The sequence below is a fragment of the Schizophyllum commune genome (assembly GCF_000143185.2).
Source record: "Schizophyllum commune H4-8 unplaced genomic scaffold SCHCOscaffold_8, whole genome shotgun sequence".
NCBI classification, from domain to species: Eukaryota; Fungi; Basidiomycota; class Agaricomycetes; order Agaricales; family Schizophyllaceae; genus Schizophyllum; species Schizophyllum commune.
The window spans coordinates 1087587-1115486 of record NW_026089545.1 but is presented as its reverse complement, the minus strand read 5'-3'; the positions used below and the strand labels follow the sequence as shown (position 1 = coordinate 1115486).

The following is a 27900-nucleotide window of genomic DNA, read 5'->3' as shown; positions in this document are numbered from 1 at the left end:
TTTACCATACGCTTGCGCTCACGTTCACGCTCTAATCACTGCCCCGATACGATCTATCTTCTGGTATATTCGTCTGAATTACGTAGATCCATGGACCCCGTCCGAATGTACAGTAAATCTGCGCAAGCTGATAAGTAATACAGTGTCCCATCCCACTTGTAGCCAGTCCAAAATGCCGGCTCATGCACATCATGTCCCCAGTGTACGCGAGCGCCCTCCAGCGAACTCCCACTCCCTGCAGCGTACACCATCGACATGTTTCCCCCGGCTCAATACCCCGACGGCCGCGTGTGCGACTTCGACGTATCGTACGCGCGAATGAGGCGCATCTGGTCCTGCCGCCCGTTCTCCGTCTGGCTGAACGCGAACCCGCGATTGCGCCGCATGCGCTGCGTGGCGCGCACCTTCTTGATCGCTTTCTGGAATCTGGCGAAATGGTAAGCACGCTCGATATCACAGAAAGAAGGTGCAAGCAACGTACTGCTCCTGCCGTGGCCGGTAATCCGGGATGTTATACTTCTGGAGCTCCTGTACGATGTGGTACGACGAGGGCAAATATGTTCTCCGATAGCTGAGATGGGTTGTTAGTAGACGGTCTTATGACGCAACCCAGCCAGGCAAGGGAAACACCCACTATTTCCACGCAAAGTCGCGCACGAGGCAAAAGATCGGAATGTGCAGCAGCACAAAGTAGAACACCGCATTGGACCACAACCGCGGTACGATGTTGAGGTACTCGGTCGAGAAGCCGATGGCGGGCGCGACGACGGCGTATATCGGCAAGAACGCCATGGTGAAGAGGAAAGAGCCGGGGATGGCAGCGACGGTGTACTTTGTCCAGATGCTGCGCGAGAAGAGGTGAGTATGTCTGTCGGGAGGGGAAGGTAGGAGTGAACGTACTCGGAGATGAGTGCGGCTTTGCCGAGCACGGTGAGAAGGACGGCGAGGTAGAGCGTCGTTCCCCAAAACCAATGTCCCGAGTCGAGGCCGTCCGACTGCTTCAGATCGCCCCAGAAGAGGATGACCGAGAACCCATATGTGAGCTACGACGGTGTTGGTCAGTACAAGCCTTCTAGTCTTGTCTTCATCGCCACTCACAATACTGTGATAAAGCGCATTGCCAACCCACAACCAGAATGCCGTCTTCGTGAAGAACTCGTTCCTTTGCCCGAGCTGATACAACTGCGGGTAGCGATCCAAGAATCGCGCGGAGACGAACTGGTCGAAGATACCGATGACGAGCGGCGGGAGGACAGTGAAGACGACGTTGTACAGTGAGAGCGTCCAGGACTCGTAGGCGATTTGACCGGAGAAGTTGTTGAAGAAGGAATACTATAGTTCATGTTAGCGAAAGGTCAACGCGGCTACTGAAAAAAGCGTACCCAGAATTGCGTCATGTACAGCACGATGTTCTTGTAGAAGGAGTCTGTGGATCCGCGTCAATAAGGGTCCGAGGGCAGGGCCTGGTCAACTTGCAAAGGATGAGCTTAGACAGTCGTCGGTAGCTCCAAGCACCGTGGACGAGCAGCAACTTCTTGAGGTATCGGAACTGCGAGATGGCCACATCTGCAGATCGCGCGGCTTGGAGACCCTACGCAAATCATACTAAGTAAACTTCGATTGACACAGTTGCAGAAACTCACCTCGACACCCGAGATACCAACGCCGACGTGTGCTGCCTGAATCATGCTGACATCGTTTGCGCCGTCGCCGATGGCAAGCAAAATCGCCTTTTGGTTCTTCTTCACTAGCTTTACAACAAGCGCCTTTTGCAAGGGTGATACACGACCTGAGCATTGCGACTGAGTGACAGGTAACCAAAACTGGACGATGAACGATCACACTCACAGCAAACGACAGCTTTGCACATAATCGCGAGCTCGAGGAACTGCTTCGAAATTTCCTTTTCAAGGGCGTAGGTCAAGCTCTTGCCGTCTACGTGTATCGTCAGTCCTGCAGCAAGGACCGCTCATGACGAGAACTCACCGATGACAAGCGCCAGGTCTTCCAACTCGCCGGCATTGCGCTGGTTCTTAATCGCTGTTAACCGTCTTGTGATGAAGTCGTTGGTCGCTTCGGCCGTTTCCTCGTTGATGATGACCAGGTTCATTGATTCCGAGATGAGGCGGCACGACATGCCAATGTTGATCGCGGTCTCTTGCCTGTCGCCTGTCAAGACCCAGACCTAGAAGCACGAATTGTCAGTCATGTCCAAAACGAGTATATTTTCAAAGACGGTCAGCGAACCTTGATCCCAGCCATCTGCAACGTATGGATGGTGTCCGGTACACCTTCCTGAAGCTTGTCCTCAATAGCAGTCGCCCCAAGCAAGAACATGTCCTTCTCAATCAGCTCCGCCGCCTGGTCCAGCGCATCCCCACGCCCGTTAATTGTCGCTGCCGCCTGGTCATAGATCGCCGACCACTGTCGGTACTCCTCTTCCGAGACGTCGCGGTACGCTAGACACAGCGTCCGCAGGCCCTCCGTGGCGTAGTCCTCCAAATGCGCGAGCGTCTTCTCGGTGTACGGCTGATTCTTGCTAAGGCGCTCGAGGATGACGGTGTCTGCGCCCTTCGTGTAGATCTTGATCTTGCCGTTGGGCAGGCGGACGACGGTAGACATGCGTTTGCGAGTGGAGTTGAACTCGCAGACGTTCAGAATCTCGACTTCCTGGTCTTGGCCCATAACGTTGACGAAGACGGACTTGGGCTTGCGCGTCTATAGATTCGCAATTAGAATGGGCATTTACAATGATTGTCGAACCACTTACATGGAACTGGTAGCCAAGGATCTCTGCGCCCGCGACCAATGCAGCCTCGTCGGGACTACTCGCCTGGTAGACCATCTTGCCATCCTTCATCTCCGGAATGACGGTGTGGCACACGGAAAGCAGCAACAAAAACTCCCGGACGACCTCCTTCTCCCTCTCGCCGCCTGCACCACCGCTCGAGCCAGGGTCCGCGAATGGGTTATTTGAGCTCGTCTCCAGCAGCGCCTTCATCTCCGCAAACGTCCGCCAGCCGTCGCTCTTCCCATCCTCCCCGCGCTTCGTGTCGTCGACCACGTCTGCGTACGCCGTACCCGCGATACTGCACATGCGGAACTCCATCTCGTTCCGCGTAAGCGTGCCGGTCTTGTCGCTGAAGACGTACTCGATCTGACCGAGCTCCTCGACGAGGGAAGAGGTACGGCAGACGGCGGGCGTGTCCGTCTTGGCATAGTACATGTCGAGGTCGGAGTTGATGAGCTGCGCCTGCTGGAACTTGACAACTTCCATAGTGACGATGAGCGATATCGGGATGAGGTTATTGTATAGGATGATGAAGGTGAGGATGTCTGTAACCTGAGTAAGCAGGGAGCCAAGGTACGGTGTAAGGTATGCATGCCTTCTATGAAGCCCTTAACCCGACCACCGGCGCTGACTGTCTCGAAGAGGTACCATTGCTGATTTGAGAAAAACCATGACCTGATGCTGCTGCCGATGGTCGAGCCGACGGAAAGGGCCAGAAGCAGGATGAACAGGAAGACGATCTGGACGTTCACTTGGCGCTCGACAGCGGTGCGCTTTATCGGAGCAGCACTGCAATGGCGGGTTAGCGAGGCCGTCGTGAATGATACACATCTACTCACGTAGCGTTCCGCATGAGCTTCGTTTCGTGGCCGGTGAAGACGACGATGCCGTAGAGCCAGGGCGTATTCCGGATTTGCGCGCCTCGCAGAAGGAGCTGGTCAGGACCGAGAGGGATCTGCTTGGGCGTGCCCGCGGCCGTCATAAGGTCGATAGTGCCTTCGTAGGTGTAGAGGGAGTTGTTCGGGTGCTCGGAGCGGATAGAGCCACGCAGCGAGGTGACATGTTGAGGTGAAGTCCAGGGCGAAGTCTGTGGGGAGGATTGCTTAATCTTAAGATTGGTCTCGCTGGCAAGGATGTGAGTGTAGTTCACAGCATATGCGCAGGGCACGCACCCGTCCAAATTGGAAGTCTCGATGTAGCACAAGCCTTCCGGTTCGCTAGAGCTGATGAGAAGCATGTCTGCCGGTATGAAGTCGTCGCTCTCGAGTCGCACGACATCGCCCACACGGATGTTCTTCCATTTCTTCTCGACGAAAGTATCTTGAGATGACAGAACCTTCGCTTTGCGCGCATTGAGCTCGGAGTCGGATTGGTGACGTTTCTGTGGTGTGCGGTTGGGAATAGCGCGGTGAACGGCAGTGAGACACGCACGAGATCTTCCTGGACTTCCTTGAACGCGGAGGCCAGCAAGACGACGGAGAGGGGTGCAATGGTGGTATATTTGTTCGTGGGGGAGACACCGGGGATTTGTTGTATACATGCGGTGAAGAGGAAAAACAAGTTGGCATATTTAGAGAATTGCTCTGTGGGGTGGATCAGTACGAAGCTCGTCGCGTATGTGCAGATCACGCACCAAGCAGGAATTTGGGAAGGAATGACACGAGATTGTATTTGCTGGTGGAGACATAGTTGCTCGAGTACTCGTTGTTCGCGTCCGGGTTGTTGAGTGCAATGACGCGCTCGCCAGTAAGTTGTACTTCCTTCTCCCAAGGCCATTTCCACTTCTTCCGTGGTGGCTTCTTGCTCGGCTGCGAACCTCCACGCGAGGTGCCATTGAAGGTACCCGATCCCTCGAATGGTGCCTGTCCCCTGCTCGCTTGGTTGAACTCGTCGTCGTCGTCGAATGCCCAGCCTTGCGGGGTACCAGTCCCCGCCAACGAAGTCTGTGACGGACCGGTGCCTGCCGGGGGAGCGGCTGACCTGGCCAGCGGTAAGCCGCTCTCCTGCGACTGCATGGGTGCTGGCCGTCCGAACGCCGAGTCTGGCATGGGGGTGTCATCGTCGTCGTCGTCGAAGAACGGATCCATGAGATCCTGCGAACGAGAGCTGTTGCCGCGCGGTGGGTACGATGGGTTCACTGTTTGCTGGTACTGGCTCGCGGCCGGGTTCGCGGTCGACACGAGCTTGAAGAAATCGTCGGCCATTCTCAACGACGTCGCCGGCGACAACGAGCACGATATTGAGATTTGATGGCCGGCCCGTACCTCCAGCCGCTCGTTCCCGCCTCGGTCACATTTCCCACGCTTGCACGCAAATCTGCTTCCGCGGCAATCGCCGAACGGTGTTCTACGGTGTTGTGCTCAGCGTTGAAGGAGCGAACGCCTGCAACCTATCTCCTATATGCTGCCACAGTCGTAGCGCAATGCCCTTGAATTATGTATCTACTTAAAGCCTACGATACGCTCGGAGTCTCTTGCCCTAGTCTGTACTACGTATCTTGCCCTAGTCTGTACTACGTATATTTCCCGGAGGTTACGGAGAACCAGTCGGTACATCCAGCCGATATCCCTGCAGCTCCTTGAGAATATATCTGTACAGGAAACCGTGCTCTCTACCGCTCTCTGTAGCTGGCACTTAAATTGCGACATGGCTGTAGACACTCGGGCGCATGTCTAGAGGGACGACTGCCACAATGCACTTCGAGCGAGCCCCCCCCCGCTTCTAGCAGAAATAAAGATACCTTTTAGGCTATCTGGGATCTTCCGGTAGACTTTACAGCGGCAGAAATACGCCCTGTATCACAAACTTGCGTTAAATCGAAGGATAGCAACTCACCAAGTCGAGCGTGAACAGGATATTATCCTCAGCAATCAGAAGCCCACACTTCTTCGGGCCTAGCCTCAATATACTCGAGCGCAAGCCCGATTTAACGCAGCGCTTCTGTCGACTTGTGCTCTGGCGGGCACACTTGGACTGTTTGACTGACCACAGCAAACGATGTCTTGGAGGGTGCTCAGCAAGAGATGTTTATCACGATTAGTAGGCCCTCGCAGACCGCTCCTGCGTGGCTCACTCGTCAAGCAATAGGCATCGAAGGCGAGCCTATGTTTGCCAGTATTTGCTTCCAACAAATGCTACGACGGCATTTGCCGGTTCTTCATGTTGAAGATTCCCACCATCCCTCCATGCGTACCTCGTCAACATTGTGTTCCTTCATCTAACCTTTTGCGCAAACAAAAAAATTTCGAGACGACTTGTGCTCGTTGTCATGGCTCTGTTCCCCCGACGGACCCGGATGTGAACTGCTCGGACACCGTCGCTTTCGTATGCGTTTGACCTGCTAGCCGACACCTGCGACACTCGCACCCTCCGAGCCCTCGTACGCCGCCGTCCACCGCTGTGGGCGTATCATGCGCGCACGCACGGGACAGACCAGATGGTCTGACCCGGATCCTCCGCCGACGATCAACTTCGCGTTGATCTCGCTATCAATTCCATGTCAGCCACAGGCCCATCCGAACCGCTGCTCTCACGATACATATACACATGAGCGCGTCTGGCGATCTTGCTTCCGCCCACCACCACGAAATCCACCGCCATGTCCTCCGGCGGCAGCAGCGTGCTGAAGTCCCCCGTGTCCGACCGCGCGCCCAAGTTCTCTGAGGGCCGTGATGAGGACCTGCTCGCGCGCCTGGGATACAAGCAGGAGTTCAAGCGCGACTTCAAGAGGCTGGAGCTCTTCGGACTCTCGTTCACCATCGTGGGGGTGGTCCAGTCCATCGCGTGGGTACCCGCGAGCTTCGCCCTAGGAACGCAGCTCACTAATTGCGATCCGCGACGCGCAGTGCCGTTCTGCTTTACTCTATACCCTATGGCGGTCTAGCATCCATGATATGGGGTGTAAGCGCTGTCCCCCTCTACCCTCGGTAGCCATCTGAATGTGCTCCGCCTCCCCCTTGCCAGTGGTTCACCTGCTCGATATTCCTCATCATCGTCGGTCTAGCCATGGCAGAACTTGGGTCATCTGCACCCACGGCAGGTGGACTCTATTACTGGACCTTCAAGTTCTCCTCCCCCGCCACACGCAAGCTCATGTCCTGGCTCGTCGGATGTGCGCCGTGCCTCTTCACCGTTCATGTCTCCTGAATCTAACCTGCCAACCTGCTACCAGACGTCAACACGGCTGCCTACATAGCCGGCGTGGCAAGCGTCGACTGGGGATGTGCCACCCAGATTATGGCCGCCGCCACCATAGGTTCGGATATGACTTTCGAGCCCACAAACGCGCAGACGTAGTACGTACATCCCGCATGATCCCTCTTCCCGATTTACGGTTATGCTTATTAGCCTTTTCCAGCGGTGTATACGCCGCCCTCTTGATATTGCACGCAATCATGGCTAGTCTGGCGACTAAGGTCATTGCGAAGCTGCAATATTTCTATGTTTTCTTGAACATTGCGTCAGTCAGCTTTGCGCCATCCCCCCTGTGCCTCACTAATGTACGCGACTACGCTAGGCTGTTTTTGGCAGTCATTATCGCCCTTCCGGCCACAACGCCGAAAGACATGGTCAATACTGCGAAGTACGCTTTCACGCATTGGGAGAATAGTCAGTTTAGACAGCGGACTTCCCTAATGGTCGCTGACTTTCCCCGTCTCCGACAGTGTCTGGCTGGCCGAACGGGTTCGCATTCATACTGAGTTTCCTCGCTCCTGCTTGGACCGTCGGTGTGTATCGCTTCGCCGCATCCTCCGAGCTTGGTATTCACTGAACATAATTTCAACAGCGGGCTTTGATACGAGCGTACACATCAGCGAGGAGGCGCAGAACGCCCCGCGCGCTGTGCCTTTCGCAATTATGTGCACTGTCGTGCTTGCTTCGACGCTTGGGTGGAGTGAGTGACTTGAACTTCCTGCCGTCTGCCTGGCAGTCAACTCATTCATGCCACCCAGTCGTTAACATTGTCCTCGCTTTCCACATTGGACAGGACTTAGAATCAGTTGTTGGGAATCCGATCGGTCAGCCCATGGCTACAGTTAGTGCCAGGCGTTCGAGGTTGAGGGGCGAGTTCAATGACTTCGGACAGATTTTCTTCAGCAGCGTCGGCAAGACAGGTACCCTCGACATTTGGGCCTTCATGATCATCACTCTATATATGACTGGGATGGATTATGTGCGTATTTCCTCAGTTCCATGCCGCCTCCTTGCACGCTGACCACTCTTTTAAGCTCATAGCTGGCTCTCGCCAAATCTTCGCCTTCTCCCGCGACCATGGCCTCCCCTTCTCCGGCCTCCTCTACAACATGAATCCACGAACGAAAACGCCTGTTCACGCCGTCTGCTTCGTTGCTTTATTCGCGCTCTTGCTCGGTCTCATTTCTTTCGCTGGTTCCGTGGCTATCACTGCGGTGTTTACGATGAGTGTGGTTTGCCAGTACATTGGATTTACGATCCCCATCGTAGCGCGATGGGTGGGTGGCACGAAATTTGTGCCGGGGCCATTTTCATTGGGAAAATTGGTGAGTGATGCGCAGGCTGAGGGTATTGTCTTCGGCCCTCCGAAGAGGACGCTCCGTGACCTGCCAGATTTTCGTTGTGCTATTGCTGACCTTTTCTCCAGAGCCTTCCTATATCGACGATTGCAGCCTCCTACATGACCTTCATGATTGTCGTCTTCCTCTTCCCCGCCGACCCCGCGCCCGACGCGCCTACGATGAACTACACAGTCGTCGTTGTAGGCGGCGTCATCTTGCTTTCGCTCGGCTACTACTATTTGCCCGTCTATGGCGGCACCCACTGGTTCACGGGCCCAGTCGCGACCATCGAGAACCACGGACCAGACTTCCACGACCACGACGACGCGGAGAAGAAGGGGGAGCTCGAGAAGCAGGAGCAGGCCGATATGAAGGGCGAGGCTGACACGAAGGACGAGGCTCAGGACGCGGAGGTGAAGGTCGATTCGGCGCGGTGACGAGTCCCAGGTGCCATAAGCTGTCGTAAGTATCCATAGGGACTTATGTAATTGTACAGGGCGATGGTACCCCTGGTGTACGTCCCTCTCTCCCAGCTTGCCCCCTGCTGGCGTGCCGTGAGAGTTCACCGCAGCTATTGACTTCGAGCAGCTGCGCGCTCTCAAGGTCCTATCGATTTCATCAACGGCGAACTCGCGATCCCGAGTGGCAAGTCCACGGGCCCGGGTGGCAAAGCCTACCATTGACATGTCCGAGTAACCCAGAGGAGTTCCGGCCACCCACGGTCATGAGCATACTTGGAACAAACAACATGAATTATGTACATACATAGGTATCCCAGTACAGTTCAATAGACGCAGATTCAACACGATAGCAAGGCGACACAGATGCGAGTGGAGTATACAAGAAGGCTACGGCAATGGGAATTCGGGGCGAGTCGGAGGTTCGTACCCGGCGATAGGCAAGCAGGCCATACAACAGCGACAAGCATATCATACGGGGACGAGCAGGTCATACGGGGACAGGCAGGCGACGGTAACAGGATAAGTTACAGCAACAGCAGCGCGTCCGGACGTGGCGCGGGCGCGGCCCGCATGACACAGTATAGTGGACGGGTATACGGTCGGTGGTATACACGCACACCTGAGATGGGTCCGCCAGCCGTGGGTGTCGAAGGCGGGCGGACGCATGGTGTACCTGGGTTAGTCGGGCCCGGCGAGCGGTTATACGACGTCGGCGGTCCCCTTGAACGTCGAGTTGGAGCGCTGAGCAGCAACATCTAGGGGGTTTAGCTGGAATGTTGCCGCTGGCTTTGACTCGTCTGCCGGCGTCTCCAAATCTGTAGTTTCCGTCGTCATTTCCATGCTATGTCGCAGCGTCGTGGTCATCCCGAGCGCAGGACCGAATCGTATCGCAGTGTTATCCGTGCGCTTTCCTGACTTCGTGTTTTGCTGCGTAAAGGCCTGAGTGGCTCTGTGATTATCGAAGCCCTTGCCGGACGCGACGCGAAATATAATCAGGAAGGTGGTGACGTTCTGGGGGACGCGTCAGCTCGTGATATGGTTGGCAGACAAGTTTAGCCAGCGAGCAGGCTTTCTCTATCAGCGAAGAAGGCGGTATGAAAGCGCATGCCGTCCTTCTCGCTCAGAGTCACGTGAAGGTGAACTTCTGAGGCATGCGAGTGCGGTCTCGTCGCAAGCTTGGCCTAGAGAGGGTACTCCACAGAGCTGAACGCACCTGAACAGGAGACAAGCCTTGGAGGAAGAGCTGCGCCAGCGGGTGGTTCATTGCGAAGGGGACGAGGAAGAGGAGGGAGTACGCAGAGTAGATCCCGGCAGACTCAACGACCATGGCCGCGAGGGAGGTGTAGTGCATGCCATGCGTGCTGCCAAGCGCCGATCGCACGCGGCGGCGGTACAGCATCAGGCGGGCGACAATGAGAAGGGTGACTAGGATGTTGAGAGCCAATGACATGCTGTAGTAAGGGATCGTGAAGTTGATGCCAGAGGAGTCCCATGGTGATTGGTCGGCCGTGCCGACCTGCTTCAGCCAGAGGATTCCCAAGACTGCGGGGAGGTGATGAGCGGGTGTTCGCGGCAGCTGGCAGGCGACGCACCAAAGGACGTTATGTACATGCAGATGGGGACCGTTAGGAAGAGGTAGATTGGATACTGCGAGCCGTTGTAGATAACGTAGCAGCGCCAGACCTGGTGGGGGAATCAGCGGTTGTTTGACGAAGTCGGGCTCGATAACGCACGTTGATGATGTCGCACAGCCAGTTGCAGATGACAAGCGTGACGTTGGCGAGCATATCGACTGGGATCGAGAACATGTCATCCTCGTATGCGCTAGGGCCGCCCGGGTACTCGCGCTGGTCAATGAAGCAGAGCTGGGTGAACTTCAGGAGTCCCCCCATGTAGAGCGTGCCGAGGGAGAAGATGATGGATATGTAGACGAGCAGCGCGACATTCCTCTTGTCCTTTTTCCGCTTGTAGAGAAGGTACGCAGCGCTGGTGAACAGGACGACTTGCATCCCGTACGCGACCGTGGCGAGGAACGCGCCCTGGAGCCATGTCCGCTCCGAGAACAGCGTCCACGAGTCCTCCTTGGGCCTCCAACTGCTTGGGTCTTCCAGAGTGCCGGACATGGTACGCCCGCGACGAAGGGAAGGGGGATCCGGGCGCAGGCTGCAGAGGCATCAGCAGACTTTTATAGCTGATCACGCCAGTAATACAACCTTGGGAACGCAGCGAAGAAGATCAGAGAGAAGGTTGGCACGCGCTGGTCATTGCTTCGCGCGCACTGCTGCCTCGAGGGTGAGCTGCGAGGGAGCAATCACCGAGGGAAGATGGAGGTCGAGGACAAGCTACGTGACAGCCTGCCTGAGTGTTCGTCCTTGGTCCCCATCATTTTACCGTCATCACTATCCGGCAGGCGCCCGGGGTCCACTTAAGCGTACTACATCCAATCAAAAGACTAGCGAAGCGATGAAAGGGAGAGGCAAGTGCACGTCTACAAATGTCTCTTAATTCAGGCAGTAAGGATCGCGGACAACATGTCGCGTGCACAAACCCCTAAGTACCGCTGCATTTCGTCGTAACATGAGTTCTCGCTGGTAGGACAAGCGATATGCTATGTGTATGGGTAGAAAAGATACACGAGGCGCCCCTCGGAAGTTGCAGAACTACTCAATCCGCAACCGCTTCGCCCGACAGCTGCGTTGGCGCCGCTGCCCGGGCCCCATGGAATGACGGCGTGCATATTCGACCGATACCTTCTACCCCAAGGGCGCCACTCGCACGCTCATAATACCGGAGCGTACCGAGATGGCTTTGGTGTAGTCCTTGTCCATCGGACAGTTAGATAACTATTCATTGACTGGTCATCTGGACCAGCGACTGCGGATCCAAAGTGAGCGCCATCGCCACCCAGAGCTTCTGCTGTTCGAGCTGCTCGGTAGATCTTGCAACTTGTCTCCCGCTCCTTGACCTGTCAAAGAAGAGATGGACTGTCGATGAACTTGAGCGGGAGCACGCGCGATTTGCCAGCCTGGATGGCGTGCCTTGGCAGAGGCGAGTCCGATCATCTGACGATGCATCGGCAGTCAACAAAGTTGTACGCGTGCATAGGTCTGGCTAGCGATGGCAGAGGAGCACTTGCCAGTGCTACATGTCGAAGTCGAACTCGGAAAATTGCGAGTTCGCGTCACGTGAGATGTTCATGTCGGGACTTGCCGGAGTGTGACGCATCGTGACTCGACACGTTCCACGAACTTGAGCAGCTGCCGTCGGGGGCGTCTAGACACGAGCTGCGGTCTGCAGAGTGCAGCTGCGTTGTGGAGCCCCACCAACGTCAAGCAATTCATCTGACCAGCATTCCGCTCTGCTGGGTCGATAGAGTCTGTTGCCAAATCAAGTCCAGGCTCACGTATGGTGGTCGAGATGGGCGAGGGCGAGGTCTGGCTGTAGTCCAGGCCCGCCAAGCGAAGGCCTAATCAGCTCGCGAAGGGAAAGGACTGCCATCCATCTTGATCAGTGGTTTCGTGCAGCCGTCGTGGGACGCCCAGTCGCTTGGTAGAATGCTGGTGCCCACTTGCTGGCTGGCAGGAAGTACGACGTGTTGCAGCGCGTAAAAGCTCTTTGAGACTGTTGCCAGAATCGAGCATTGAATGCAGCAGCTCAGACATCGCGTGCGGTGATGAAGGCAGGAAGCAAGGCACAACAGTTCGACGGAAGACGCGTCGGGCTTGATGAAGCTCATATTCCGGTGCACCTCGGAGACAGCCGGCGTCGGGCCTCGGGGCGAGCACTTAGCGACCCAGGACAACGGGAAGCCCAAAACAATGGTCGCCGTTGCGTACCTGGAGGCGCCCAGCCGCGCATCGCTCGACGACGACGCCCTTGACGACGACCGTCGCTGATATCACGTCCCAGCCAAATCCATCGGCTCGCCGTCTGCTCCCACCGCTCACGCCATCCGAGCGGCTCATCCCACTCTTTCCCCTCCCGCTCTTTCTTCGGTTTCTACCCAGCTGGTCTGAACTTTGTCACAGCTTCTTATTTCCCTCGGACTGATCATTTTTATCTCTTGACAACTCGCGACCGGCTCGCCCACATACCTTACACCACACGCACCCTATCCGACCGATACACCACCAGTAGTTCCCGCCCCGCGCGATGTCACTGAAAGCTGAACTGGAGACGTGGGCCGCGGCGCTCGCCGCCTATGACAAGGAGGACTTTGAGCAGGCGCTCGAGCTCTTCTCCCGGATCGCGGACTCGTCCAAGATCCTCACAAACATGGGACTCATATACGCGACGCTCGGCGAGCACGAAGCGGCGGTCCAGCACTTCATCGAAGCGACGAACCTGGACAAGTACCTTGCTGTTGCGTGCGTGATAGACGCTGATGTCGAATCCCGCAGTGTGCTGATATCCCGCCCTCCAGTTATTTCCAGTGTGGCGTGTCCAATTTCCTGATGAATCGATACGACCTTGCCTACAATGACTTTGAGGAGGCTTTTCTGCGGTTGAGGGACAACCAGGACATGTGCGTGCGGACAGTTTCTGTCAAGTAGCATTCCACTGATCGAGCCTACAGCAATTACGAGCAGCTGGGCCTGAAGTTCAAGCTCTACTCGGCTGAGGTGCTCTTCAACAAGGGGCTGTCGCTCATATATATGGGTCAGCTCCCGGAAGGCATGGCCATCATGCAGGACGCCAGGCGGGCTAAGGCCACTGACGAACACAACGTTATCGACGATGCGATAGCGGATCAAGGACAGGGTTACACTGTATTCAGCATCGTGCGTTCTCCCTCCGCAACTTTACACGTGAGCTGAACCCCTTGATCGTGCAGCCTGTCGGCGTGCTCTACCGACCTTCGGACAAGAAGTTGAAGAATGCGGCTACGAAGGACTACATGGGCAAGGCGGTGAGTAATCCTTCATCGACTCTTCGAGACCTCCTTCTAAACCTTCTCAGAAACTCGTCGCCGCCAGCGATGCCAACGACATCACGACGGAATTCACGGGCGCCTACCGCCTCAAGAAGGGTGTCTCCCCAGGTGGTATCTTCATCAACCGCGATGAACCCGCCAACCTCGGCCGCAACGCCACCGTCCCCGCCCCCATGAACCCCGAGCTCGAAGCCAACCGGGTCCTCACGCGCACGCGCACCGAAGTCGCTGCTCCCTCGCAGATGGGTGCCGGCTTCGGCGGGTCGCCAGCGACCGTGGGGCGTAGCAACACGATGCTCAGCGTCGCTCGGCCTTCGCCCAATGCTTCGATTGGAGGACCCGCTGCACCGGGCCCGGTCCCCATCCGCGGCCTCAGCATCAAGAAGGCAGACTCGCCTACGGGTCGCTCGCAGGCCGGTCCTCCCCCTCCGATGCCTCCTTCGAAACGTACGTTACCTACTCGGTCCTGTATTCCGCTTACGCTAACGGATGTCCAGCCTCTCCTCCAGTTGGTGCTCGTCAGACTGTCGCTACGGAAGACATTTACGACGGTTACCTCGATGCGTACACGGATCCTACGCCGAGCAGGGCGCAGAGCCCTCCTACCGGCCCGGAACGTGTCGCTGCCTGGGCGCGCACGAATGCGAACCCAGGGTACCCGCCTGCTGCGCGGTCCGCTCCTCGAAGCCAGTACGCACCAAGTTCTTTCGGTGGTGCTTCCGTGCGACGCCGGACGACCCGCCGGACCGTTCAGCGTGCGCCGAGTACCGCGCGTATGACAAGTGCGTACGACGGCTACGAGGAAGAGGAAGGCTACGGCAGCGGCGAGTACGAGGACGGGCCGTTCGAGTTGGTGAAGATCCGTGTGAAGGTATGCCATGTCGTCCATTACGAAAGACGCATCGCTGACGCTGAAAATAGTTGTACTACGGCAACGATGTCCGCGGCATGGCCATCGAACCCTCGATGCCTTTCGCCGAGTTCATGGACCGGGTAACCGCCAAGTTCAATCAATCGGTACAAACCATGCGCCTCAAATTCAAGGACGAGGACGGCTCGAAGGTGACCCTTCAAGACGACAGCGACTATGACCTTGCCATCGAGACCGCGCGAGAGAGCGCGAAGGGGAAACCCGAGGGAAAGCTCGAGATCTGGTGCACGGATGCTTAGACGAGTAGCCCATGACGCTGCCCCCTCTCCCTGTCCGCACATTCCACTCACTGCGCTTATCATCTATCATCATCTATGCGGACCTTCATCTGTGACATTTGGGCTTTTCGGGTTTCTACTTCGCTGTCGCATTTCTACCCTAACTGGACTTATCGGTCGCTTGTTGTATAATACCCGTAATCCTATGATTCCTCTCCGAGGCGACAAACAAACACGTAACACACTGTATATAGACCTCTCCTCGCCTACAAAATAGAAGGTTGCCAGAGAGCGTCGCCTAGAACCGTGTGGCCGTGGTCCCATCTTCGTGTCACACTGCTGTCACGGTTCAACTCAACCACCACGTGCGTCAGCCACGCGAAAATGACCCGCTCGCCTCGGATAGGTTCTTGTCCCCAACGGCCATCCCTACCATGCTTTAGCGAGTTGCTGATACCTTGCCCAATTGCTCTCTACATCCTCACCTCTTGGATATCTCCCTTCACCATGGGCAACACTCACTCCCAAAGGCGAAACCACCCATACGCGCAGCATAAGTCTGTCTCGCGCATCCATCTGGGCTGCCATGCCTTTGACTCTACGTCGACGCTGGACTACGAGAAACCTCGAATCAACGGAGGACTAACACCCTCGGATGATGATGACTGGCACCATCTACCAAAAAAACGCTCTCGCTCCGCTCTCGGGCCTTCGCGCAAACGCTCGACCTCCGTCTTACCGCGTGCCCCACTCGCTCCTTTGCCTCCTCCTGTGACCACCGCGATATACTACTCTGCGCTCAAGCCCGCCCCGACTCCGGGGAGTGTACAAGACTATTCGGCTTTTCTGGCAGAATTTTCTGGTGCGCGCTACTTATATGCATGATCGGTCGTCGGCTGAACCCCACCAAGAATACAGATTGACCTGGACGCTGGACGCTCTGCGACGATCTGATTTTCAACGAATCGACTCTGCTGGCGAAACGTATGTTGACTACATGGGCGGCGCGCTATATCCCGAGGGTCTTTTGCATGTGCACACCGATCTCCTTCGCCAAGTTATCATGGGCAATACACACTCTGCGAGCAATCCGTGAGTAATCTCATCTCTATCTATCAGTTCAACCTCACATCTCTATAGCTCGACGCTATCCCTCAAATATGCCACCGAGGCACGGCAGGCCGTACTCTCGTTCTTCAAGGCTCCGCCTGGCTACACCGTCGTCTTCACTGCCAATGCCTCTGCTGCTCTGAAACTCGTGGGCGAATCGTTTCCGTTCTCAGAGGAGAGCTGCTTCGTTCTACCTATCGATTCACACAACAGCGTCAACGGCATTCGTCAATACGCTAGGGCCCGAGGGGCCAACGTCCAGTACATCTCATCTACTTCCAGCGGCGGGCTCATCGACGCGGAAGCGAAGGTATAGATATCATTTCACTAGTCTCTCTATTGCTGAAGACCATCAGAGTGTTCTCCTTCGCACCCGACCTCGTCGTCGCGATGGCCAGCAACCTATGTCTCTCTTCGGCTACACAGGCCAGTCGAACGTCAGCAACCACAAGCCCTCTCTAGACATCATCAAATACGCCTCCGCTCTGGGGTACCATACTCTTCTGGACGCTGCGGCTTTGGTCCCGACCTCTACGTTCTCACTCGCCGAGTATCCGGTCGACGCTATGGCGATCTCGTTTTACAAAATGTTGGGCTTCCCTACTGGTGTCGGTGCTCTCGTGGTCAAGACGTCTTTCCTCGGACATCTTCGCCGACCTTGGTTCTCTGGTGGCAGTGTCAATGTTGTGCAAGTCCCTGGGTCGCTTGTGACTATGTCGACGCATCCGCACGAGCGCTTTGAGGTGAGATTGAGCCTACTATGCCCCAAACGCGACGCTAAAATCTATGGTAGGACGGAACAATCAACTATACGTCTCTTCCTGCTGTTACAGATGGCCTTCGGTTCCTCTCGGCCTACCTCCCGTTCTTGCCTCTGCGACTCTCGTGTCTGATGGCCTACCTCTATCGCGCGCTTCCGAGGATCCGACACGATGTGAACGGCCTATCTGTTGTCCGCATACTCTCGAAGATTTCCACAAAGCGGCTGCGTTCTGTTGGCGACCAAGCCGATGTAGGCTCGACCATTTCCTTCATCTTTATCAATGTACGTGCAGCGCGTCATCCTCCCTCAGCCCCCTTACCAACCCCCTTTAGCCCTCCGGCGAGATGATGCCCTTGGCCTTCGTCGACTTCGCCGCATCCAAATCCTCGATCTCCCTCCGCACAGGTTGCATGTGCAACCCCGGCGGTGCCGCCGCTCTGCTGGGCATCTCCGAGGCGATGGCCAATTTGCAGGCCGGCACCACGCTCTCGGGCTTCGAAAAGATCGTCGGGCGCGAGCTGGGCGTCGTGCGGATTAGCTTGGGGCTGGCGAGCAACTTCCAGGATGTGTGGCGGGTGGTGCAGTTCGCGACTATGCTTGGGCGAGAGAGGGAGCGGACCGCGCTTTGGCAGCAATGGTTGGAGAGCTTGGGCTCGGGGAGGGCGTTGTAGTCTCACTTGTATTGCTGTATGTTTTATCCTTGCGCTCACAGGAGTGCGTATTCGATGCATTCTTCACGGACGATATTTTGGGTGGCGCAAATGTGTTTGGTATTGTTTGCGCAAGACGAACCAGGCCTCATGCACATTTCCGAATTGAACAGTCCATGTGTATGTACAGCAAAGAATAGCAGAATGATATAAGTTAGCGATACAAGATGGCGCAACCGCCATAAATCTGCAAGATTGCTCATGCTGTCCACAGACGGATAGCCTGCTGCCTATCAAACAAGCGAAAATAGGACATGTAGTCCCAGCATACATGCGTCGGATCAGTCAGATGCATGCTACGACTCCAAAGTACCTCGCCGTGAGCACATGTACCATCCATGGTGTGCGGAAACAGCACCCGCGACGTGCGAGTGTAGCACGCGCGGGATCCTCCCAACCCGCCGGCTATCTCACTTGCATGTCATCCTCCAGCGCGTATTCCTTCGTCAGGCCAGTGCGAGAGTCCGTGACAGTTATGGTGTCCTCCCGCATGCAGCCGCCTGGTAGCAGGAAGCGATACTTGTCCGCCTCCTCCAGGACGAACCGCGGCAGGTGGACCGCCGTCGTCTGCGGCTCCAAATGCAGCTGCGCTAGCAGGTCGACGTACTGTCGCCGACGTCAGCATCTATTCTCCACTCCCAAGCCACACCCATTGCGACTCACATTATACGCCTCGGGCAACATCCCAAAGATATCCTTCCCCTGGCATATCGTCTTCTGTATCCGCGCCGGGTCGAGGAGGTCCTTGCGCCCGCCGATGCGGTCGTGGTGCGAGAAGCCCTGCATCTTGATCGAGTACTCGGGTATGGTGCGGAAGCAGTAGGAGCAGTGCCAGCCGGCGTCGGCGAGCGCGTAGTCGGAGCTCATGGAGTGGCGGTAGTAGGACTGCTTGTTCCACATGTGCGCTTGCGGTCGCCAGGAGTTGAAGCCGACGAACCACTCGAAGCTGGGGAGGCGTGAGCTCGGGTGAGGGAGGGGAGGCGTGAGAAGGAAATGAGGAGAAGGGGAGAAGGAGGGCAGGTGAGATGTGTACGCACCTGTACACGTAGTTGCGCATCTGGAGGTGGACGGAGTCGCCGAAGTTGCAGGCCTTGAGCAGCTCGACTGAGTGCTTCGAAGGGATTTCGTCGACGTCGGACATGAGCACGAGAGTGCGGACATGTGGGGGGAATTCAGTGAGGTGCCCGCGAATGAGGCGCGTCATGTAGTTGCGTGTGTGCGCCTCAACATCGAATGCAGACTGTCCCTCTGCTAGAGGGTAGCCGGGGATCCTATAGCCCCTCGTCAGTCAAGCACTACACCAGCACAACCGATCACGCACAAGTGGTACTCGATCTTGTTCTTGAACTTCGCGAACCGCTCCCTGTTCTTCCCAAAGTACGTCTCCTTAGGCAGGCCCGTGAACGTCGCATTCGACTCCAATATGAAGAACCGGTCCACGACCGGATCCAGCTCGTTCAGGCGGACCTCCAGCAGATCGAGCTCGCTGCTCATAAGCACCGCGTCGATCACCTTGAGGGCGTTCCGCTCATTCTGCTCGCGCTCCGGCCAGCCGTGCAGGGAGCACGTATGCTCGTTGAACCCGAGGCCCTCGGCGTAGTAGTGCGGTATGATGTGCTTGGGCCCGTCCGCCGTGTCCCACAGCGGGCGCGTCGCATACGAGAGCGTATTCCGGATCTGGTACTGGTTCGCGCTGATGAGGTAGATGAGCGCGAGGGTGAGGAGCGCGGCGGGGAGGAGGACGGTCTGGAAGCGGCGGCGGAAGAGAGTCGTCATGTCGGCTACGCTCGTTGTTCGCGACGAGGAGCGAACATATATGAGGGGTCGGGCAATTAGTAGAAGGGGAGGGCCGTGCCCTGGGGAGTACACGAAAGCAGGAACGAAGGGAGGGGACACCGGGCAATGGAGGCAGGAGGCAAGTTCTCGTGACCGATGCTGATGGCAGATGCGAGTATCATTGGGTTTCGCCGGCGCAGCACACTTCGGGCGTTAAGCAAGGTGACGACGACGATCCGAACTACAGCGACAACGATAACGGTGACGAACAGGATTGCATGAATAACTCTCATTCGCTTGAACAGACATGCAAGTTGCATATGCGCATACTACATTCGCAATGCGAATTACTATCTCTGGGCTCTGATGCAGACAGTGAGTCTGTAGCGCTATGACAGAATCAGAGAGACGAAAGGCAGCGTACTGGATGCCTGCGCTACATGGCATCGCTGCATGTCAGAGAAACGGTCACAAAGTACTAGGCTTGGGCTTCGCAAATCAAGCCGCCTCATCCGCTACAAGGCTTGACCCGAGTTTACCTGGGAAACAGTGAGCACGCGCACTTCTGACGTTCCCGAGCAGCAGCGCGATGGGTCATCGGCATGCTCTGGTCGAGTGCTGCACAAGGTTCGCTCTGATGTCGTTATGGAGGCGCATTCTGGTCGAGCCAGTCGCACGACTGTTAAAGCAGCTTGGTGTGGTCTGGCTTGCTTCGAGATGAGCGGTCAGCATTTCGGGGGTGTACAGTCGAGGCCGGTGCGCCTGAGCAATCGAGGGCCAGCGTCGATGGGTTGGAGAGGAAACTGAACATATCGAACTGAGGATGTCTCGAAGGAAGACGGGGCCGCGGGCACGTTGATTTATAAGGGGGATTGCCGCGTCCATAGGGAGGGAGACCGCCGTTTTGCAGAGGTGACAGAGGTGGATTGGGGCTCATCTTGTGTCGAGCACAGGCGATGTACGAGAGAGAAGCGTCTAAGTTGAAGAGGAAGCTTCATCGTGTTGAGGTCGATTGGCTGGTTCAGGTGGGACAGGACATTACGATGGGCAGTTGACAGATAGTACTTTCAGCAAGAGAGACTTTCGATGAAACGCTCGCACGAGTGAGATGGAAGTAGGACGAAAGAATGTCGGAATAGCAGATGAATCGGTCTTTGTTTGCTACTCTTTGTTCTTGTAGGTGTCGGCGTTGATGTCAATTCCAGACTTTCCCACCTTTGGCTCTTACCTTCATCATTGACCAGCTCGAATATAACTGGGTCCTCCAGATAAATCTACGGATGTCTCATTCCGCCACGTTGTGCCAAGCCAAGCCTTTCTGACTGGCATCTTACATCTGTAACTCCGTTCTGCATATCTTCATGTGCTTTCTTGCCTCTCCGACGCCAATGAAACAATGCAGTTGCTCTATCAGACTCTTTCTGCCGCTGCTACTCGTCCAAGCGCCGACATCGAGATACAATAGCCACCCATGTCGTGCTCGTGCTAACAAGCGCCCGCTACCCTCGTGATGAATGATCCAGCTGGGTTTCCCTACCATCATGTGGCGGGCCGTCGATGACAGCGTTCCCATCGTGGTGACCTTCGCCCGCGGCCACAGTGCTCACTGCCCCAGATTCCTCAAGTGGTCTGACTCCGAGCGGCGCTGTATATTCGGGAAGAAGCTCACCACCCATCGCAACAGTGCAACTTGATTAAAGTGCTATACCCAGGCTGTTCAGCGGCTGTTGGTCCATCTGCCCATCTTCAGTTTACCACGAGGACTCGATGGAAGAAGTCGGTCCAGCTGTCTGTCCCGGCTGCGCAACCCCGTCACGCCCATACCGCAGGCAGGAATCCCACCTGTCTCCCCACATCGCTCTCCTTCTCTGCGAGCTTGGCACGCCTCTTCTAGCACCTGGACTCGAGCCCCCCATGTGCTGACAACACCGCCGTTTGATAAGAGCCTTACACGATGAACCCCGTATTGCGACATGCGCCGACTCAATGCTCATCAATGGCAACGGCGGGCGGGGCTGTCCTTGTGCTTCGAGCGGGCACCGGGCGTGCGTCACGTATATAAGTCGTCGTCGGTGCGATGGGTGATCAACAAGCCTCTGAGCTCTCTCCCTCCAGGTCATACCACTCGCAAGGATGTTCTCCGCCACCCTCAAGGCCGCGCTCGCCTCCGTCGCGCTCTCCGCGATGGCGGCCTCCGCGACCCAGTCCGTGTCCCTCAAGGTCGCTGGCCCCTCGGACGTCACCGACGTCGAGAACCTGAAGGTGGTGACGACGATCACGAACACCGGCGACGAGACGCTCAAGCTCTTCAACGACCCGAACTCGGCGCTCAGCACGCTGCCCGCGGACACGTTTCGCATCGGCAACTCCGCGGGCGCGGCGCCGCAGTTCACCGGTATCAAGGCGAAGTACTCGCTCAAGACCGCCGCGGAGAAGGGCCTCAACGCCTTCACTGTCCTCGCGCCGGGCGAGTCCGTCGAGCGCGAGCATGACCGTGAGTAGTTGGCGTGTTGCCTATGACATGGGATCGGGCGTTGAGCTGACACGGCATCCAGTGAGCCAGGCGTACAACTTCACGACCTCGGGCGAGGACACGTACACGTTTGACGCCGCCAAGTCCTTCTTCCACCTCGCCGACGACGGCACCTTCAAGACCGTGGAGGCCAACACGGAGGTGCACTCGGCGAAGCTCGCGGGCAAGCTTGCCGTCTCGCGCCCGCGCGTCGGGCGCCGCGCTGAGTTCGAGGGCTGCTCGGACGACCAGCAGTCGCAGATCAACGACGCCGCCGCGGCGGCGACTGACTATGCGGCGAATGCGTTCGAGTGCGTTGCTTTTCTCTGTTCCATCAACCCCCGCATCCACCTCCGTTCCTTCCAAAAGACTCTGGTACTGATCCACCGCCTCCAGCTACCTCACCGCGAACACGCAGGGCACGGACCGCTACACTACCTGGTTCGGCGAGTACAGCGCCGACCGCCACGACACCGTCCTCTCCCACTTCCAGAAGCTCCACGAGGGCGACTTCAGCAGCTTCACGTACAACTGCGAGTGCACGGAGGAGGGCGTCTTTGCCTACGTGAACCCCGATGAGTGCGTCTTCCTCCAGCTGCGGTGGAAGAGCATGCCACTCACATTACCGTCACTCCTTTCATCCAGCTACGGCCACATCCACCTCTGCCCTGTCTTTTGGCAGGTCGAGACCACCGGCACGGACTCCCAGGGCGGCACCATCGTGCACGAGTCCTCCCACTTCACCGCTGTACGTCTTCGCCCATACACCCTACAGATTCGTGTACTCACGCGACTCCCCCTTCAGAACGGCGGCACCGACGACGTCGTTTACGGCCAGGACGGCGCGAAGGACCTCGCGAAGAGCGACCCCGACCAGGCGATCACGAACGCCGACAGCCACGAGTACTTCGCGGAGAACAACCCTGCGCAGGACTGAGCACGTTCCTTATGGTGGAGGACTGAGCGCAGGGCTGAGCACCCTCTTTATTCTAACTTATACCACTCAAGCTGTACATACCCTGGATTGTACTGCTATCGCCGGGTTGAATGTGAGAACATTGGATAAATGGATTCGACAGTGTGCGAGTCACGCCAAAAGCAAGTCTGATGCAATGCAAGCAATAACACTGATATCCGTCGACAAAAGAAAAGGAACATTACGGTGACAACGATATTACTGACGATGATACTAATACAGATTCAGTAAACAGCATGACGAGGAATACAAGAAGCTATCGTACAACCATTACAAGTCCAAGGAGAGATGGAGACGAATGAGAAAAGGACAAACAAAACAAGCAAAAAAAACAGTCAACAAGATTCCGAATGTGGTACCCGAACGACGTAGCTCCTCAACAGCGTCGAGTCTGGGAGTAGGACCCGTGTTAGTGATGGTTGAAGAGGGGGCGACCTTGTGGCTTACCCTGGTGACGACGATCCTCCCTGCTTGCACGTCGTTCGCAGTGCATGTTGTGCGAAACGGAACCTAAAGAGCATGGATGTTTAGAGGTGAGCCTTCTTGCGAGAGTCGAGTGGCGCACCCCAAGATGTTGCAAAATATAGTTCAGCAACGCAGACCGCCGGCGTTGCTTCTCTCCATCCGACTTCGCCGCCGGACCCACCATCTTCTTCATACCTGCGAATATGACCTTGGAATCAAAGCCATACCCCTCTGGTCCGATGAGTTTGATGAGCTCTTTGTCGGGCATCTTCATCAACGTAGGTATATCCGCGGGAAAGCCGGCGGGGATGGACGGCAGGGAGTCTGCGTCGGGCGACAGGTCGGGCAGCACAGGCCATATCTTGGCGTCGCTCAGCTTGCTCGACGCCGCGCCTAGAAGAGAGTTGCGTCGGCGCGCATCCCTAAGCAGCGTGACCATGGGTGCCAGCCGGGGTAGATAGGGAGTGGGACGTACGCGTTGCGCAGGCTGTGCTCGACTTCGACGATCTGACGTTTGTAGGCGGCGACCTCATTACGTTGCTCAGCGGAGATCTCGTCGTTCATCTGAGCGGCATGTTAGATGGATGGCATGCAGCCTATGGACGAAGATAGCGCACCTGAGCTTTGACTTTCTTCGCCACCTGCTGCTTGACCTTCTCCTGGATGCGCGTTCTCATGTCCCCGTCGAGCTTCGCGAGGACGCCGTCCTTGGTCAAGGCCGCATCGATGCGCTTCTGCATGTTCTCGATTTCCTTCGTTTGTCGCGAGAGCTGCTCGTCCCACGCCTTCACCAAGGTAGCAATCTGTGGAGGTTGAATGAGTACGATTGTCGGCTAGATGTGCGCAGAAGCGCGAAGAGGAGCCGATAGCTCAAGTCGACTTAGGCAACCAATGATCCCCGTCGACTCCCGACGATCCCCAACCGACTGAACGACGATCTACTCACCGATTGCTGCGCCTTGATAGCGGGTAGCGACTCAGCTTGTCTCTGCACGCGCGGCGCCAGGGTTCTGAGAAGATTTTGAACAGTGCCAACCAGTGCTTGCGTGCTCTGGAGGTCGCGAGCGGTGGCCTTCACCCTCTCGTCCGTACTGTCATTCGGGGCTGCCGATGAGGGCGCATCAACGGACTGCCTTGCAGCAAGGGGTCGATAGACTTACGCGCAGCAAAACGAGGGCGCTTCTCCATATCTTCCACAGCGCTGGGTGGTGCAGTCGATGCAGGTGTGTCTAAGGACTCCGAATTCGTTCGGTCGAAAAGGGCGGTGAATGGGGTAGTCGCGGTCTGGGGCGTATCGACGCGCTCCGTGGTGTTAGTATTTAAGTTGGGCGTATCGGGCCTCTTGCTCTTGCTCGACGGCGACGTCGTCCGCGCGGGCTGCATCTTATCCGCCAAAAATCCGAATCCTAGGAAAGACGCCGTCTGCAGGCATGGTGAATCCTGGTTCCGCCGCCCACGATGCACAATGCAGTAGCGGGCACTTACTGTAAGATCGTGCAGCACGTCGATTCGCGTGCTGGGAGGTGCTGACGGGGGGCGGAGCGAAGGGGGGAGAATGCCAAAGGTGGCGGCGCCTATCGATGTGTGGCCGGAGACGTCTATCGTGCGTGCCGAAGCTCGGGTCCTCTGGTCTTATACGCCCCCCATCTATAAGGTGACGTCGGTCCGGCTGTGTATGGGGTCACCATGTTGCGCCCAAGAAGGTGCTACAGCAGCCTCAGCATCAGGGATAGAAGGGGCGCGCTATCCTGGGTGCGCAGCGCGAGCGATACAGCAGGTCCGCCCTTGCTTCATCTCCCCGCTGAATGTGCGGCGCGGCGTGCACCACGGTGTGATGTACCACTGGGCACGGTGCAGATATTGACGGAACACGCGACGGAGGTGCGGCGCGGAGATGCTGGGGAGATGAGGGGGTTATCACCCGGATCGGGGCTAGTGACACTCAAACGCTCACGGGATGGCCTTTCATAAAGGTTAAGGGTAGCCCCCGGTATAGAAGTCGGCGTGCTGAAGATTGGTACTACGTAACCTTGCGTGATTCGGGGCGAGGGGGTATCGAGGACTCGAGGATCCGTCATAATCGAAGTCCCGACGACGGGAACAATAGGTCGCGTCTACTTCGGCAAGCTCGAGGACAGCTTCCTGTGTACACCAGTCATATCCGGGACCGCCGACGAGGGTGGCGACGACAGCTGGTCTTCTAGGCGCTGAAGGTAGACGCCGCGTGTGAGCTTTGGTCTCCATGAAGTACACGGATCTGTCACCTATGCGAGAAGGATCCACAGCACGATGAGTCTAGGCTGAGCTTGGAATGGTCATATCTGTAGGTGTTAGTTGATAATCCACACGTGAACAAAATTGTTGCCAGCCTTGGGGTTCGATGAAGTCGACACTGCTGACCGCCGAACCCGAAACATTTCCCTGCAAACAGCCATAGCGCATCATCCACTTCTATAACATTAGGTGAGTACAGTCCACAAAAAATACAATAAAGACAGCAGAATACAACGCAGCAGGCCTTATAGGCCGCGCCAGGGTCATGGCCAACGCTCTGGCGACCGCGGTCGTAGCGCATCCAGCTCCAACGCAGTATCGCCACTGTGAGTATCCTCTCGTCGCGTTTCTCGTCTACTGTCCAGCCAGTCACGGTTCGGCCTCCAAAATTTGGATGCCCTTTCCGCCAGCCGGAAGCGGACAGATCGGGTCTGTTCCTCTGGCTCTGCGTCGAGGTATTCGATGGCGCGGGGATCGAGGGTGGGAACAGTGGTGAAGATGGGGAGGGAGCCGGTCTCGCCTTCGTAAGAGGAGGATGTGAATCCAGCAGATTGCTGCGCAACGTGGCGAAGGTTGAGGAGAATGCGGTAGGACTGTGGAGCTCCTCAGTTTACTTCACATCGGAACTACGCGAGTCGTTATACGCACGCAGAATGAATACATGCTGATCAGCCAGCTGGGGTGTATGTCAGGCCAAATTGTCATCCGAGCATTACAGCCGGCTTACCAGTAGAACAAGGCCGCGTAGGCGCCGTTCCCCACGAAATGCAGACTTCCGTAGGCAAAGATTATGACTGTAAACTCAAGTTAGTCGCCAGCCCCCTCACTTACTGCGCTACGTACGTGTCAAGAGGAAGAATGCCCATGTTCCATCCCGAGCAAGAAGCCTTGGCAATGGGTTGTTTCCCCATCCTTCCCTGAGTCCCAGTATGAATTTGTAGAGTGTCAGTACGAAAAGAGTGACTTGGAAAACAATAGCAGATCCGCTGAAAATTTCCGTTAGCGGAGAAAATGTAGCGAACGGACTGACGGCCTCACAAAAAGAACAAATATGTCCAGGGCATGTTTGTCGTGAGACAGAGCTCATCCACTTCGATGTAGGGTACACCCATGAAGACGCCGATGATCATCATGAGGACCTCTATTGCATAGAGAATGCCGACGACCCATTTGACGAGCTTGTTATCCGTATAGAGCGCGTAGACTGAGGGGATTTCAACTGACTGCAGACAGGTAGCACTACGAACATACCTCGCAACACGAGCACCGTATCGGCCAGGATGACTATAATCAACACCGACACGCTCAGGTATATTTGCCATATTATGCAGTCGTAATGGGTGAAGTGGAACTGAGGTGTGATTTCCGTTCCGATGAATAGTGCAGAGCTATCGAGTGGCGGTGAGCGACGGGTGTATGATGGATGGGAGGGGCGATCCACGCACACTTGTACGCCAAGGGGGACGTAGCGCATAAAAAAGTAGACGATCTTCATCCAACTCCAGGTAGTGCTATCGCCATGTAAGGAAGACGCGCTAAGTCGAGGGGGGATAGTAGGACGTACGGCCACATCAAGTCGATCTGGTTGGGGAACGCGGTAAGTTAGTTGCCGCCTCAAGCATCGACCACTGAGACGCACCTCGTCAGCCGTGGTCAATAGTATGTCGTACACCAGGAATGCGAGCGCCGACACTGCATCGCAGAGCACGTCAGTCAGCGTACAGAACCCAAAAAAACGCGGGGGAACTCACAGGAGCTCCAGTTTACAGCCTGCATCGCCGTCGCCTTCTCCACCGGTGTGATATCGGCGCGGCGCACCACCGCAGACGCCATCGTGTAGAGCCCCTCCATGGGGGGTTCGCGCTCGCGTCCGTCAGTGGGCCCTTGTTATATTCATCGCGCGCACTGCGGCGAGCGCGAATTGGACGAAGGCAAGGGTCAACCGCGTCGCGTCGGAATCCTAGTACCCATGCGCCCGCGTGCGCCGAACCAATAGCACTCGTCGGCGTACCCCAGTCGAAGTCCGAGGCGGCATCGATCGTCGTCTGCTGTGAGCGCCGGACACCGCCTTGGCGTCAAGGGGCACTCCTCCATCATCAGGTCCTGATAAACTCAAGCGTAGGGCAAGTGGTGATTGCATTGGACTCGCGTGAAGCAGCCGGACCACCTGGTGTTCTTGACAGGAATCATCTACGGCGTTAAAACTCGAGCGAGCGAACATCAGGGATGGGTCAGCACTGCAATTCATCCAGAAACAGTCGAAGTCCGAACCCAGGTGGTGCGCTCACCACGGTCTACAGCTAGTGTTCACGCTTCCATCCACGGCCCCCGAGCGCAGCCCCCCGCACCTAACCAAGAAAGCATGGGAAGAAGTGTCTATACACATAATTTACACTTAGCAACGCGTACAGAACTCAGCAAAGATATACGAGACGAGATTGAGGGA

At 56.6% G+C, this 27900-nt stretch overlaps 9 protein-coding genes across 9 annotated transcripts; 4 read left to right on the top strand and 5 right to left on the bottom strand.

Annotated features, from left to right (window-relative positions):
* Positions 1 to 13: 13 nt before the first annotated feature.
* SCHCODRAFT_02631569 (phospholipid-translocating P-type ATPase) lies at positions 14 to 5027 on the bottom strand. Its single transcript, XM_050345666.1, has 17 exons — positions 4425 to 5027; positions 4223 to 4374; positions 3964 to 4172; positions 3631 to 3915; positions 3387 to 3580; positions 2771 to 3336; positions 2248 to 2718; positions 1987 to 2185; positions 1849 to 1935; positions 1644 to 1789; positions 1477 to 1591; positions 1383 to 1426; positions 1099 to 1332; positions 901 to 1043; positions 635 to 844; positions 482 to 571; positions 14 to 426 (listed from the first exon to the last, which is right to left on the bottom strand). Exons 1-17 carry the CDS (start codon positions 4993 to 4995, stop codon positions 270 to 272), a joined length of 3873 nt encoding a protein of 1290 aa, XP_050199215.1. The 5' UTR covers positions 4996 to 5027; the 3' UTR covers positions 14 to 269.
* An 895-nt stretch (positions 5028 to 5922) lies between these two features.
* On the top strand, positions 5923 to 8896 carry SCHCODRAFT_02631566 (amino acid transporter). The gene is made up of 13 exons (XM_050345665.1): positions 5923 to 6574; positions 6637 to 6691; positions 6755 to 6902; positions 6963 to 7086; positions 7149 to 7250; positions 7308 to 7399; positions 7456 to 7518; positions 7578 to 7685; positions 7744 to 7826; positions 7878 to 7964; positions 8020 to 8310; positions 8412 to 8772; positions 8822 to 8896. The coding sequence occupies exons 1-12, from the start codon at positions 6390 to 6392 to the stop codon at positions 8760 to 8762; spliced, it is 1689 nt and encodes a 562-aa protein (XP_050199214.1). The 5' UTR covers positions 5923 to 6389; the 3' UTR covers positions 8763 to 8772; positions 8822 to 8896.
* Positions 8897 to 9043: 147 nt separating this feature from the next.
* Positions 9044 to 11240, bottom strand: SCHCODRAFT_02631557 (uncharacterized protein). The gene is made up of 5 exons (XM_003030554.2): positions 11000 to 11240; positions 10520 to 10949; positions 10379 to 10469; positions 10000 to 10328; positions 9044 to 9797 (listed from the first exon to the last, which is right to left on the bottom strand). The coding sequence occupies exons 2-5, from the start codon at positions 10907 to 10909 to the stop codon at positions 9486 to 9488; spliced, it is 1122 nt and encodes a 373-aa protein (XP_003030600.1). The 5' UTR covers positions 10910 to 10949; positions 11000 to 11240; the 3' UTR covers positions 9044 to 9485.
* Positions 11241 to 12694: 1454 nt separating this feature from the next.
* SCHCODRAFT_02631554 (uncharacterized protein) lies at positions 12695 to 15164 on the top strand. The gene is made up of 7 exons (XM_003030120.2): positions 12695 to 13153; positions 13210 to 13311; positions 13363 to 13567; positions 13621 to 13695; positions 13746 to 14166; positions 14217 to 14590; positions 14641 to 15164. The coding sequence occupies exons 1-7, from the start codon at positions 12939 to 12941 to the stop codon at positions 14887 to 14889; spliced, it is 1641 nt and encodes a 546-aa protein (XP_003030166.1). The 5' UTR covers positions 12695 to 12938; the 3' UTR covers positions 14890 to 15164.
* A 581-nt stretch (positions 15165 to 15745) lies between these two features.
* On the top strand, positions 15746 to 17412 carry SCHCODRAFT_02508441 (PLP-dependent transferase; the record flags this gene model as incomplete). The annotated part of the gene is made up of 5 exons (XM_003030121.2): positions 15746 to 15960; positions 16009 to 16288; positions 16335 to 16721; positions 16772 to 17023; positions 17074 to 17412. 5 exons carry the CDS (start codon positions 15746 to 15748, stop codon positions 17410 to 17412), a joined length of 1473 nt encoding a protein of 490 aa, XP_003030167.2.
* A 79-nt stretch (positions 17413 to 17491) lies between these two features.
* Positions 17492 to 19379, bottom strand: SCHCODRAFT_02631548 (glycosyltransferase family 17 protein). Its single transcript, XM_003030555.2, has 4 exons — positions 18773 to 19379; positions 18489 to 18722; positions 18115 to 18397; positions 17492 to 18057 (listed from the first exon to the last, which is right to left on the bottom strand). Exons 1-4 carry the CDS (start codon positions 19225 to 19227, stop codon positions 17857 to 17859), a joined length of 1173 nt encoding a protein of 390 aa, XP_003030601.1. The 5' UTR covers positions 19228 to 19379; the 3' UTR covers positions 17492 to 17856.
* Positions 19380 to 21411: 2032 nt separating this feature from the next.
* Positions 21412 to 22676, top strand: SCHCODRAFT_02508383 (zincin; the record flags this gene model as incomplete). The annotated part of the gene is made up of 5 exons (XM_003030122.1): positions 21412 to 21721; positions 21783 to 22050; positions 22136 to 22318; positions 22385 to 22487; positions 22545 to 22676. The coding sequence occupies 5 exons, from the start codon at positions 21412 to 21414 to the stop codon at positions 22674 to 22676; spliced, it is 996 nt and encodes a 331-aa protein (XP_003030168.1).
* A 209-nt stretch (positions 22677 to 22885) lies between these two features.
* Positions 22886 to 24982, bottom strand: SCHCODRAFT_02631543 (uncharacterized protein). Its single transcript, XM_003030556.2, has 8 exons — positions 24666 to 24982; positions 24341 to 24602; positions 24127 to 24284; positions 23798 to 23983; positions 23656 to 23744; positions 23281 to 23602; positions 23163 to 23225; positions 22886 to 23106 (listed from the first exon to the last, which is right to left on the bottom strand). The coding sequence occupies exons 2-8, from the start codon at positions 24561 to 24563 to the stop codon at positions 23092 to 23094; spliced, it is 1056 nt and encodes a 351-aa protein (XP_003030602.2). The 5' UTR covers positions 24564 to 24602; positions 24666 to 24982; the 3' UTR covers positions 22886 to 23091.
* Positions 24983 to 25614: 632 nt separating this feature from the next.
* On the bottom strand, positions 25615 to 27453 carry SCHCODRAFT_02631539 (uncharacterized protein). Its single transcript, XM_050345664.1, has 10 exons — positions 27206 to 27453; positions 27094 to 27146; positions 27019 to 27035; positions 26900 to 26965; positions 26706 to 26842; positions 26493 to 26658; positions 26298 to 26440; positions 26182 to 26248; positions 26103 to 26130; positions 25615 to 26047 (listed from the first exon to the last, which is right to left on the bottom strand). The coding sequence occupies exons 1-10, from the start codon at positions 27285 to 27287 to the stop codon at positions 25718 to 25720; spliced, it is 1089 nt and encodes a 362-aa protein (XP_050199213.1). The 5' UTR covers positions 27288 to 27453; the 3' UTR covers positions 25615 to 25717.
* Positions 27454 to 27900: the final 447 nt, after the last annotated feature.

Coding starts and splice junctions, on each gene's coding strand:
- SCHCODRAFT_02631569 (XM_050345666.1), bottom strand. CDS start 4,995: ATGGCCGACGATTTCTTCAAGCTCGTGTCGACCGCGAACCCGGCCGCG. Junction 1,936..1,986: donor AGACCTGGCGCTTGTCATCG/GTGAGTTCTCGT, acceptor CGATACACGTAG/ACGGCAAGAGCTTGACCTAC. Junction 1,592..1,643: donor TTGGTATCTCGGGTGTCGAG/GTGAGTTTCTGC, acceptor TGATTTGCGTAG/GGTCTCCAAGCCGCGCGATC.
- SCHCODRAFT_02631566 (XM_050345665.1), top strand. CDS start 6,390: ATGTCCTCCGGCGGCAGCAGCGTGCTGAAGTCCCCCGTGTCCGACCGC. Junction 6,575..6,636: donor GGGGTGGTCCAGTCCATCGC/GTGGGTACCCGC, acceptor CGCGACGCGCAG/TGCCGTTCTGCTTTACTCTA. Junction 7,686..7,743: donor TGCTTCGACGCTTGGGTGGA/GTGAGTGACTTG, acceptor CATGCCACCCAG/TCGTTAACATTGTCCTCGCT.
- SCHCODRAFT_02631557 (XM_003030554.2), bottom strand. CDS start 10,909: ATGTCCGGCACTCTGGAAGACCCAAGCAGTTGGAGGCCCAAGGAGGAC. Junction 10,470..10,519: donor GGCTGTGCGACATCATCAAC/GTGCGTTATCGA, acceptor TTCCCCCACCAG/GTCTGGCGCTGCTACGTTAT. Junction 9,798..9,999: donor AAGGCTTGTCTCCTGTTCAG/GTGCGTTCAGCT, acceptor CGCGTCCCCCAG/AACGTCACCACCTTCCTGAT.
- SCHCODRAFT_02631554 (XM_003030120.2), top strand. CDS start 12,939: ATGTCACTGAAAGCTGAACTGGAGACGTGGGCCGCGGCGCTCGCCGCC. Junction 13,568..13,620: donor GTTACACTGTATTCAGCATC/GTGCGTTCTCCC, acceptor TTGATCGTGCAG/CCTGTCGGCGTGCTCTACCG. Junction 14,167..14,216: donor TCCGATGCCTCCTTCGAAAC/GTACGTTACCTA, acceptor ACGGATGTCCAG/CCTCTCCTCCAGTTGGTGCT.
- SCHCODRAFT_02631548 (XM_003030555.2), bottom strand. CDS start 19,227: ATGACGACTCTCTTCCGCCGCCGCTTCCAGACCGTCCTCCTCCCCGCC. Junction 18,723..18,772: donor AACAAGATCGAGTACCACTT/GTGCGTGATCGG, acceptor GAGGGGCTATAG/GATCCCCGGCTACCCTCTAG. Junction 18,398..18,488: donor ATGCGCAACTACGTGTACAG/GTGCGTACACAT, acceptor ACGCCTCCCCAG/CTTCGAGTGGTTCGTCGGCT.
- SCHCODRAFT_02631543 (XM_003030556.2), bottom strand. CDS start 24,563: ATGCAGCCCGCGCGGACGACGTCGCCGTCGAGCAAGAGCAAGAGGCCC. Junction 23,745..23,797: donor CGAAGAAAGTCAAAGCTCAG/GTGCGCTATCTT, acceptor CATGCCGCTCAG/ATGAACGACGAGATCTCCGC. Junction 23,226..23,280: donor ATATTTTGCAACATCTTGGG/GTGCGCCACTCG, acceptor CATGCTCTTTAG/GTTCCGTTTCGCACAACATG.
- SCHCODRAFT_02631539 (XM_050345664.1), bottom strand. CDS start 27,287: ATGGCGTCTGCGGTGGTGCGCCGCGCCGATATCACACCGGTGGAGAAG. Junction 26,843..26,899: donor GTCCCCCTTGGCGTACAAGT/GTGCGTGGATCG, acceptor GCCACTCGATAG/CTCTGCACTATTCATCGGAA. Junction 26,441..26,492: donor TGGACATATTTGTTCTTTTT/GTGAGGCCGTCA, acceptor GGAAATTTTCAG/CGGATCTGCTATTGTTTTCC.